Source organism: Salvelinus alpinus, chromosome 7 (assembly GCF_045679555.1).
Source record: "Salvelinus alpinus chromosome 7, SLU_Salpinus.1, whole genome shotgun sequence".
Taxonomy (NCBI): domain Eukaryota; kingdom Metazoa; phylum Chordata; class Actinopteri; order Salmoniformes; family Salmonidae; genus Salvelinus; species Salvelinus alpinus.
The window spans coordinates 86,034,730-86,046,594 of NC_092092.1; the positions used below are offsets into that span (position 1 = coordinate 86,034,730).

The 11,865-nt window shown below is 44.9% G+C and overlaps 1 protein-coding gene across 1 annotated transcript; it reads right to left on the minus strand.

The window, feature by feature from the left end:
- Nucleotides 1–1,305: 1,305 nt before the first annotated feature.
- Nucleotides 1,306–9,846, minus strand: LOC139581954 (uncharacterized). Its single transcript, XM_071412142.1, has 4 exons — nucleotides 9,711–9,846; nucleotides 2,552–2,649; nucleotides 1,833–2,507; nucleotides 1,306–1,779 (listed from the first exon to the last, which is right to left on the minus strand). Exons 1-4 carry the CDS (start codon nucleotides 9,844–9,846, stop codon nucleotides 1,306–1,308), a joined length of 1,383 nt encoding a protein of 460 aa, XP_071268243.1.
- Nucleotides 9,847–11,865: the final 2,019 nt, after the last annotated feature.

An 11,865-nucleotide genomic window follows, 5' to 3' on the forward strand; every position in this document is an offset into this window, starting at 1 on the left:
ATATACAGGGAGTACCAGTACCAGATCAATGTGGAGCTATATACAGGGAGTACCAGTACCAGATCTGGTATAGAGTTCTTGTATGGCCTTCCTCTGACACTGCCTGGTATAGAGTTCTTGTATGGCCTTCCTCTGACACTGCCTGGTATAGAGTTCTTGTATGGCCTTCCTCTGACACTGCCTGGTATAGAGTTCTTGTATGGCGTTCCTCTGACACTGCCTGGTATAGAGTTCTTGTATGGCCTTCCTCTGGTATAGAGTTATTGTATGGCAAGGCACTCTACCCCAGTGATGTAATGTGATGTAATGCTTTGCCAAACCAAGCGTTAATAACCTCTTGAAGCTAGAGAGCAGAATTTGAATGTTTGGAAAAATAACGTTCCCAATGTAAGCTGCCTATTTCTCAGGTCCAGATGCTAGAATATGCATATAATTGACAGAGTAGGATAGAAAACACTCTAAAGTTTCCAAAACTGTCAAAATATTGTCTGTGATTATAACAGAACTGATTTTGCAGGCGAAAACCTGAGGAAATCCAACCCGGAAGTGACTTCTATATTGAAAAATCACTGTTCCATTGCCTGCCTTTCGTCCATTTAAAGGGATATCAACCAGATTCCTTTTCCTGTGGCTTCCTCAGGGTGTGAACAGTCTTTAGACATAGTTTCAAGCTTTTATTTTGAAAAATTAGTGAGATTTATCAAAACACATCAGTGGATAGACGGATGTCCCTCCATTAGTTGTTGAGCCAGACACTCGTTGCTCGACATTTACTTTCTCTCCAGTATTGAATAGTTTACAGGTTGAAATATTATCGATTATTGATGTTAAAAACAACCTGAGGATTGATTATTAAAAACGTTTGACATGTTTCTATGACCTTTACGGATACTATAGGGAAATTTCGTCAAGCCTTGATGACTTGCCTAAGGCTGTGGAATAGTGAACATAACGCGCCAAACAAATGGAGGTATTTTGAAATTAAAAAAAACTTTATCGAACAAAAGGAACATTTATTGTGTAACTGGGAGTCTCGTGAGTGCAAACATACAAAGATCATCAAAGGTAAGCGATTAATTTGACTGCTTTTCTGGTTTTCGTGACCAATCTACATGGCTGCTAGTGATCGATAACCTCACAAACGCTTGGATTGCTTCCGCTGTAAAGCATATTTTCAAAATCTGAGATGATAGGTGGATTAACAACAAGCTAAGCTGTGTTTTGATATATTTCACTTGTGATTTCATGAAAATAATATTTTTAGTATATATTTTTTAATTTGGAGCTCTTCAATTCAGCGGTTGTTTACGAAAATGATCCCGCTAAAGGATCATTTTCGGTGCCCTCCTCCTCAGTGCCCTCCTCCTCAGTGACCTCCTCCTCTGTGACCTCCTCCTCAGTGACCTCCTCCTCAGTGATCTCCTCCTCGGTGCCCTCCTTCTCGGTGCCCTCCTCCTCAGTGACTTCCTCCTCGGCGACCTCCTCCTCGGCGACCTCCTCCTCGGCGACCTCCTCCTCGGTGCCCTCCTCCTCGGTGCCCTCCTCCTCAGTTGACTCCTCCTCTGTGACATCCTCCTCGGTGATCTCCTCCTCGGTGCCCTCCTCCTCGGTGCCCTCCTCCTCGGTGACCTCCTCCTCGGTGACCTCCTCCTCGGTGACCTCCTCCTCGGTGACCTCCTCCTCGGTGACCTCCTCCTCGGTGATCTCCTCCTCGGTGCCCTCCTCCTCGGTGCCCTCCTCCTCAGTGATCTCCTCCTCGGTGACCTCCTCCTCGGTGACCTCCTCATCGGTGCCCTCCTCCTCAGTGACCTCCTGCCCTCCTCCTCAGTGACCTCCTCCTCAGTGACCTCCTCCTCAGTGACCTCCTCCTCAGTGACCTCCTCCTCTGTGACCTCCTCCTCTGTGACCTCCTCCTCAGTGACCTCCTCCTCAGTGACCTCCTCCTCTGTGACCTCCTCCTCAGTGACCTCCTCCTCAGTGACCTCCTCCTCAGTGACCTCCTCCTCGGTGACCTCCTCCTCAGTGACCTCCTCATCGGTGACCTCCACCTCGGTGCCCTCCTCCTCAGTGACTTCCTCATCAGTGATCTCCTCCTCAGTGACCTCCTCCTCAGTGACCTCCTCCTCAGTGACCTCCTCCTCAGTGACCTCCTCCTCAGTGACCTCCTCCTCGGTGTCCTCCTCCTTGGTGCCCTCCTCCTCAGTGATCTCCTCCTCAGTGATCTCCTCCTCAGTGACCTCCTCCTTGGTGCCCTCCTCCTCAGTGATCTCCTCCTCAGTGATCTCCTCCTCAGTGACCTCCTCCTCAGTGACCTCCTCCTCGGTGACCTCCTCCTCGGTGCCCTCCTCCTCAGTGACCTCCTCCTCAGTGATCTCCTCCTCAGTGATCTCCTCCTCGGTGCCCTCCTCCTTGGTGCCCTCCTCCTCAGTGACCTCCTCCTCAGTGACCTCCTCCTCAGTGACCTCCTCCTCGGTGCCCTCCTCCTCGGTGCCCTCCTCCTCGGTGCCCTACTCCTCAGTGACCTCTCCTCAGTGACCTCCTCCTCAGTGACCTCCTCCTCAGTGACCTCCTCCTCGGTGCCCTCCTCCTCAGTGACCTCCTCCTCGGTGCCCTCCTCCTCGGTGCCCTCCTCCTCAGTGAACTCCTCCTCTGTGGTTAAAACTTCGGTTATGAACTACCAGAAATACATTTATCTCTGCTTCCATCCTTCTGTCTGTGGAGCATGAAGCAACATTACTGGAGTGTTCACCCATAACTGTTCCCTGTATTTGTATGGTGAGAAAACCTACACGGTGTTGTCTGCTGAGCCTCCTGAGTTGTGAGCTTGAAGTTTCAGGACCACCAGCTGAGAGGAGAGGAGGAGAGTGGGATGAGGAGAGGAGAGATGTCGACACCAACTTCCTCCTCTGAGTTCTCAGCATCCATTGGCTGCGTTCACACAGGCAGCCCAAAAGAACAATTAGTAAAAAAATAAATAAAAAAAAGGTCAGAATTGGTGTGAACGCTACCGTTTACTTCTGACTTGATGATGCAATCAACCAAACTACTGCTGTTGTTTCTCTCTGCCCTGCGGAGGCTCCAATAAACACAAGATCACAACGTCAAGATCACAGCATCTAAACAACATCTAAACAACATCTATTTCAGAATAGGCTTTTGTTTTCGTTGTGATACTCAATTATTAATGAGTGTGGGATTCTATGTCCCCCCTCCCCCGCCAAAAAAAGGCATCTCACATATTTCTCTTCTTTGCAGATACAAAGCTCTCTTAAATGTGTTATTCTGTGTTTCTGAAAACCGCAAATCAATCCATACTGATTTAATTCACATGTTAATTGGCTCAGTTGTGTGCGTTATTCACTTCCTTTCGTTTATTTATTTTTTTCTCCACATTCTCTCTCTACACCACAGGAGAACGTTAGGTAATGATAATTGCGTTGTGCTGCTTTCACGATTCCTCCTGTCTGCACATTAAAATAAGACGTGTGTAAGCAGATTCCTCACATCAGAGAAACATTTGATTGTTTTCTTTAATTTCTCTAGAGATGCTTCCCAAATATAACCCTGGGCCCTTGGTTAAAAGTATTGCACTGAACTAGGAATACGGTTCCATTTGGGACACGTCCTGAGATATCTCTCAGTTTGACTGAACTGAAAGCAGAGTACACAGTCAGAACATTTCACTCTACCACACTAAATATGGGAGAAATACTGCTCTTTGAAGATTTAAACAGACGTTGAATTATTATTATTGCAGACGAATCATAACGATGAAGTTTTTTTATACAATAGAGTGTCAAGTCCCTCAATGCTCCTCTCTCTCTCTCTCTCTCTCTCTCTCTCTCTCTCTCTCTCTCTCTCTCTCTCTCTCTCTCTCTCTCTCTCTCTCTCTCTCTCTCTCTCTCTCTCTTTCTGCCTCTCCCTCTCTCCCTCTATCCCTCAACCACTCTCCCTCTGTTTCATTCTCCCTATATCTCTCCGTCTGCCTATTCGTCTGAAGGGTTATGAACCCTTGAAGCCACAGAATCCAAAAATTGCTTTGTTCGTCTGTAGCAGTAGACTTTCTGCTTCTGTCTGCGGTATGATTTTCGAAGTGTGTGTCTGTGTGTATCGTCATTATGGTAGGTAGTGTGACAAACATGGCTTATAGCTGGTTTTATGAATATTGAATGGCAGAGCGCAGATCAAATGAAAGCAGTCTCACAGAGGAAGGAGAGAGAAAATAGGGACTGTGTTTTATAATAATGAGGATGAGACCACAGGACTGTGTTTTATAATAATGGGGATGAGACCCCAGGACTGTGTTTTATAATAATGGGGATGAGACCCCAGGACTGTGTTTTATAATAATGGGGATGAGACCATAATAATGGGGATGAGACCCCAGGACTGTGTTTTATAATAATGGGGATGATACCCCAGGACTGTGTTTTATAATAATGGGGATGAGACCCCAGGACTGTGTTTTATAATAATGGGGATGAGACCACAGGACTGTGTTTTATAATAATGGGGATGAGACCATAATAATGGGGATGAGACCCCAGGACTGTGTTTTATAATAATGGGGATGAGACCACAGGACTGTGTTTTATAATAATGGGGATGAGACCCCAGGACTGTGTTTTATAATAATGGGGATGAGACCATAATAATGGGGATGAGACCCCAGGACTGTGTTTTATAATAATGGGGATGAGACCCCAGGACTGTGTTTTATAATAATGGGGATGAGACCATAATAATGGGGATGAGACCATAATAATGGGGATGAGACCCCAGGACTGTGTTTTATAATAATGGGGATGAGACCACAGGACTGTGTTTTATAATAATGGGGATGAGACCCCAGGACTGTGTTTTATAATGATGGGGATGAGACCCCAGGACTGTGTTTTATAATAATGAGGATGAGACCCCAGGACTGTGTTTTATAATAATGGGGATGAGACCATAATAATGGGGATGAGACCACAGGACTGTGTTTTATAATAATGGGGATGAGACCCCAGGACTGTGTTTTATAATAATGGGGATGAGACCCCAGGACTGGGTTTTATAATAATGGGGATGAGACCCCAGGACTGTGTTTTATAATAATGGGGATGAGACCACAGGACTGTGTGTTATAATAATGGGGATGAGACCCCAGGACTGTGTTTTATAATAATGGGGATGAGACCCCAGGACTGTGTTTTATAATAATGGGGATGAGACCACAGGACTGGGTTTTATAATAATGGGGATGAGACCCCAGGACTGTGTGTTATAATAATGGGGATGAGACCATAATAATGGGGATGAGACCACAGGACTGTGTTTTATAATAATGGGGATGAGACCCCAGGACTGTGTTTTATAATAATGGGGATGAGACCCCAGGACTGTGTTTTATAATAATGGGGATGAGACCATAATAATGGGGATGAGACCCCAGGACTGTGTTTTATAATAATGGGGATGATACCCCAGGACTGTGTTTTATAATAATGGGGATGAGACCCCAGGACTGTGTTTTATAATAATGGGGATGAGACCACAGGACTGTGTTTTATAATAATGGGGATGAGACCATAATAATGGGGATGAGACCCCAGGACTGTGTTTTATAATAATGGGGATGAGACCACAGGACTGTGTTTTATAATAATGGGGATGAGACCCCAGGACTGTGTTTTATAATAATGGGGATGAGACCATAATAATGGGGATGAGACCCCAGGACTGTGTTTTATAATAATGGGGATGAGACCCCAGGACTGTGTTTTATAATAATGGGGATGAGACCATAATAATGGGGATGAGACCATAATAATGGGGATGAGACCCCAGGACTGTGTTTTATAATAATGGGGATGAGACCACAGGACTGTGTTTTATAATAATGGGGATGAGACCCCAGGACTGTGTTTTATAATAATGGGGATGAGACCCCAGGACTGTGTTTTATAATAATGAGGATGAGACCCCAGGACTGTGTTTTATAATAATGGGGATGAGACCATAATAATGGGGATGAGACCACAGGACTGTGTTTTATAATAATGGGGATGAGACCCCAGGACTGTGTTTTATAATAATGGGGATGAGACCCCAGGACTGGGTTTTATAATAATGGGGATGAGACCCCAGGACTGTGTTTTATAATAATGGGGATGAGACCACAGGACTGTGTGTTATAATAATGGGGATGAGACCCCAGGACTGGGTTTTATAATAATGGGGATGAGACCCCAGGACTGTGTTTTATAATAATGGGGATGAGACCACAGGACTGGGTTTTATAATAATGGGGATGAGACCCCAGGACTGTGTGTTATAATAATGGGGATGAGACCATAATAATGGGGATGAGACCACAGGACTGTGTTTTATAATAATGGGGATGAGACCCCAGGACTGTGTTTTATAATAATGGGGATGAGACCCCAGGACTGGGTTTTATAATAATGGGGATGAGACCCCAGGACTGTGTTTTATAATAATGGGGATGAGACCACAGGACTGTGTTTTATAATAATGGGGATGAGACCCCAGGACTGTGTTTTATAATAATGGGGATGAGACCATAATAATGGGGATGAGACCCCAGGACTGTGTTTTATAATAATGGGGATGAGACCATAATAATGGGGATGAGACCCCAGGACTGTGTTTTATAATAATGGGGATGAGACCCCAGGACTGTGTTTTATAATAATGGGGATGAGACCATAATAATGGGGATGAGACCCCAGGACTGTGTTTTATAATAATGGGGATGAGACCCCAGGACTGTGTTTTATACATTTATATTGTGATGAAAACAGCAACAGAATATGGCTGGGTGAAGATTACTCAGTTCCCTCTACATTAAATCGTTAAGTTAATTGCTAAATGACTTAAATGTAAATGTAAATGTAAGTTAATTCATCATTAGAATATGGCTGGGTTGAGATTCTTCATTCCCCCCTATATCCACCTCTCCTATTCTCCACATCTCCTCCTCTCCTATTCTCCAACTCTCCTATTCTCCACCTCTCCTGTTCTTCATCTCTCCTATTCTCCACCTCTCCTATTCTCCACCTCTCCTATTCTCCATCTCTCCTATTCTCCACCTCTCCTATTCTCCACCTCTCCTTTTCTACACCTCTCCTATTCTCCACCTCTTCTATTCTTCACCTCTCCTATTCTCCACCTCTCCTGTTCTTCATCTCTCCTATTCTCCACCTCTCCTATTCTCCACCTCTCCTATTCTCCATCTCTCCTATTCTCCACCTCTCCTATTCTCCACCTCTCCTATTCTCCACCTCTCCTATTCTCCACCTCTTCAATTCTTCATCTCTCCTATTCTCCACCTCTCCTGTTCTTCATCTCTCATATTATCCACCTCTCCTATTCTCCACCTCCACCTCTCCTATTATCCACCTCTCCTATTCTCCACCTCCACCTCTCCTATTCTTCACCCCTTCTATTCTTCACCTTCTATTCTCCACCTCTCCTGTTCTTCATCTCTCCTATTCTCCACCTCTCCTATTCTCCACCTCCACCTCTCCTATTCTCCACCTCCACCTCTCCTATTCTCCACCTCTCCTATTCTCCACCTCTCCTATTCTCCACCTCTCCTATTCTCCACCTCTCCTATTCTCCACCTCTCCTATTCTCCACCTCCACCTCTCCTATTATCCTCCTCTCCTATTCTCCACCTCTCCTATTCTCCTCCCCTCCTATTCTCCACCTCTCCTATTCTCCACCTCTCCTATTCTCCACCTCTCCTATTCTCCACCTCTCCTATTCTCCACATCTCCTATTCTCCACCTCTCCTATTCTCCACCTCTCCTATTCTCCACCATCCCTTGTTGGTTTTTCCCTTGTTCTTTTGTTGAGTAACTGAGGGTGGTGACCTCAGCCATTCTGCATGGCTACTTCCTGTCTCTCTCTCTGTCGCTCTTCCTCCCTCCATCACGGTCTAGAGGAGGGCGAAGAGTGAATGGCACTCAGACGACAGAGAGGGAGAGAGAGAGAGGGGAGAGAGAGAGAGAGAGAGAGAGAAGAAAGGTAGAGAGCGAGAGAAATACAGACAGAGAGGAGAGAGAGAGAAACAGAGAGAGAGAGAGGTAGAGAGAGAAAGGAGAGAGAGAGGGGAGAGAGAGATGGAAAGAGAGCGAGAAGAAAGGTAGAGAGCGAGAGAAATACAGACAGAGAGGAGAGAGAGAGAAACAGAGAGAGAGAGAGAGAGGTAGAGAGAGAAAGGAGAGAGAGAGGGGAGAGAGAGATGGAAAGAGAGCGAGAAGAAAGGTAGAGAGCGAGAGAAATACAGACAGAGAGGAGAGAGAGAGAGGAGAGAGAGAGAGGTAGAGAGAGAAAGGAGAGAGCCCGAAAGAGATGTGGTGTCGAGAGAGAGAAAGAGAAGGAGAGAGAAGGAGAGGAATAGAGGGCAGGCTCCTAACAGACTGTTTAGTAATTACATGGTAGAAACCAATCAGGTAGAACACTGGTCCTTAATTAGCTCAGCACAACAATATAACCAGGATTGGAGGAACCCACGGGTCACATCCACCCCAGGTAGCCCACAGTGATGCACTGCAGAGTAAAGTCACAGCAGCAAGATGTGTTGCCCATTGCCATGAGAAAAGGAGAACCAGTGGAACACAAACACAGTTTCAACGCAGTTAAAACGCAGTTGCAATGTTTATTTATTTTCCATGTTTTACTATTTGCAAATCGTTTCAACACTCTATATAGACATAATATGACATTTGAAATGGTTTTATTCTTTTGGAACTTTTGTTAGTGTAATGTTTACTGTTAATTGTTATTGTTGTATTATCTATTTCACTTGCTTAGGCACTGTAAACATGTGTTTCACATGCCAATAAATCAATTTGAGTTGAATTGAATTGAAAATGAGAGGGAGAGAGAGAGACAGACAGAGAGAGAGAGAGACAGAGAGAGAGACAGAGAGAGAGAGACAGACAGAGAGAGAGAGAGACAGAGACAGAGAGAGAGAGACAGAGAGAGAGACAGAGAGATACAGAGAGACAGAGAGAGAGTGAGACAGAGACAGAGACAGAGAGAGAGAGAGAGAGAGAGAGAGAGAGAGAGAGAGAGAGAGAGAGAGAGAGAGAGAGAGAGAGAGAGAGAGAGAGACAGAGAGTGATGGAGAGAGCTTCATCACAACAAACAGAATGGTGTTAATTAGCATTTAGAGACACCGGGGGGACGGAGCAGAGAGGACGGGTGCGTTCCATAGAAATAAATCCATAGAACAGTCACGGAACCTCTAAACCTGGCAATTACTGTTAAAATCAAATCAAATCAAACTTTATTTGTCACATGCGCTGAATACAACAAGTGTAGACTTTACCGTGAAATACTTACTTACAAGCCCTTAACCAACAGTGAAGTTTAAGAAGAGTTTAAAAAAAAATTACCAAGTAGACTAAAATAAAAAGTCATTATAAAAAGTAACACAATAAGAATAACAATAACGAGGCTATATACAGGGGGCACCGGTACCGAGTCAGTGTGCAGGGGTACAGGTTAGTTGAGGTAATTTGTACTTGTAGGTAGGGGTGAAGTCACTACGCATAGATAATAAACAGCGAGTAGCAGCAGTGTACAAAAGGGAGGGGGGAGGGGTGTCAATTTAAATTGTCTGGTGGCAATTTTATTAATTGTGGTAGAAGCTGTTTAGAAGACTCTTGGTCCTAGACTTGGCGCTCCGGTACCGCTTGTCGTGCGCACCGAGGAGGAGGGCACCGAGGAGGAGGTCACTGAGGAGGAGGTCGCTGAGGAGGAGGGCACCGAGGAGGAGGGCACTGAGGAGGAGGTCATTGAGGAGGAGGGCACCGAGGAGGAGGTCATTGAGGAAAACAGTCTATAACTTGGTTCACTGGACTCTATGACAATTTTATGGTCTTTCCTCTGACACCGCCTATTACATAGGTCCTGGATGGTAGGAAGCTTGGCCCCAGTGTTGTACTGGGCCGTTCGCACTACCCTCTGTAGAGCCTTACGGTCAGATGCCGAGCAGTTGCCATATCAGGCCGTGATGCAACCCGTCAGGATGCTCTCGATGGTGCAGCTGTAGAACCTTGTAAGGGTTGAGAGCGGTCTTAGTGCCAGCTTCGTTCTGTGGTGTTAAATAGACAGCTATGAATAATATAGATGAGAACTCTTTTGGTAGATAGTGTGGTCTACAGATTATCATAAGGTACTCTACCTCAGGTGAGGAATACCTCGAGACTTCTTTAATATTAGACATCGCGCACCAGCTGTTATTGATAAATATACACACACCCCCACCCCTCATCTTACCAGAGGTAGCGTCTCTGTTCTGCCGGTGCATGGAAAATCCGCTAGCTCCATATTGTATCGTCGTTCAGCCACGTCTTGGTGAAACATAAGATATTACAGTTTTTAATGTCCCGTTGGTAGGATAATCTTAATCTTAGGTCATTAATTTCATTTTCCAATGATTGCACGTTAGCAAGAAGAACGGATGTGGGACTTTACTCGCTCCCCTACAGAAGGCTGCCCGATCTGCGGCCCCGGGGATCTGGGCCTGTTCCCGTGAAAGCAGGATATCCTTCTCGTTGGACTCGTTAAAGGAAAAAGTTTCTTCCAGTCCGCGGTGAGTAATCGCTGTTCTGATGTCCAGAAGGTATTTTCGGTCATAAGAGACGTTAGCAGCAACAATAAGTTAAAAAAACAAGTTACAAAAAACGCAAAAAAAACTAACAAAATAGCCAAATTGGTTGGGAGAACGTAAAACGTCAGCCATGTTCTTCAGACACCTTCAGTCCCAGTTGGTATTAGATAGAACATCGAGGCCCCACCCACTTGCGGCGAACCTGTGGTTACCTAGGTTACCCCATTGGTTTACAGCAACAAGGTCACCCTTTTTTCAAACACAATTTTCTTGCGGTCTGCTTGTTTGAGTCAAATTAAACAACTATTTTAAGAAAAGTACAACATGTCTAAAGATTCCTTTTCAACATTCCTGAGCATTCTCACTACCTAGAAAAACTGAATATTTTAAGAAAGAAAAAAGAAGACAATACTAGAATAGAAAATCCACGACATAGAAATAAATGCTGCCACCGTAAAGCCGTTGAACACCTTTAAATAAAGTAAAAAACACCAGATCTGACCTTTGAAGCTCCAATATAAAGTAATAAACACCAGATCTGCCCTGGAATCAAAGCAACAATATGTTGACAAAAGTGAAAAGTGCAGAGAAAATGGTTGCTTGGCGAATGAAGAAAGACGAACCCATCTACAAGCATTAAAACTCACAGATTATAGCATAACAATGGATCCTTCTGAAATCTATTCATTCTTTTAAAAATATTTTATGACAAACCAGATCAATCCGAAAACTAAAGTTCAAAGGTTAATATGGCCATTTTACCAAGTATAAAATGAACCATAGAAAAGTAATATGGATAGAATCATTATCGTTCAATAATCTAGAAAAAGGGATATCTCCTGGTAATTGTCACGCCCTGACAGTAGATTAGACCGTAGACCGTGCCCCCAGGTGGTAAGGGTAGGCAACATCTGCCACGTTGATCCTCAATATTGAGGCCCTTCAGGGGTTCATTCTTAGTCCTGTACTCCCTGTTCAACCACAACTGAGTGGCCGCGCACGATTCCAACACCATCATTAAGTTTGCAGATGACACAACAGTGACAGGCCTGATCACCGACAACATTGAGACAGCCTACAGGGAGGAAGTCAGAGACCTGATCGTGTGGTGCAAAGACAACAACCTCTCCCTCAACGTGATCAAGACAAAGGAGATGATTGTGGACTACAGGAAAAGAAGGGCCGAACAGGCCCCCATTCTCATCGACAGGGCTGTAGCGGAACGGGTTGAG

Coding starts and splice junctions, on each gene's coding strand:
- LOC139581954 (XM_071412142.1), bottom strand. CDS start 9,846: ATGACCTCCTCCTCGGTGCCCTCCTCCTCAATGACCTCCTCCTCAGTG. Junction 2,508..2,551: donor AGGAGGTCACTGAGGAGGAG/GTCACTGAGGAG, acceptor ACTGAGGAGTAG/GGCACCGAGGAGGAGGGCAC. Junction 1,780..1,832: donor AGGAGGTCACTGAGGAGGAG/GTCACTGAGGAG, acceptor ACCGATGAGGAG/GTCACCGAGGAGGAGGTCAC.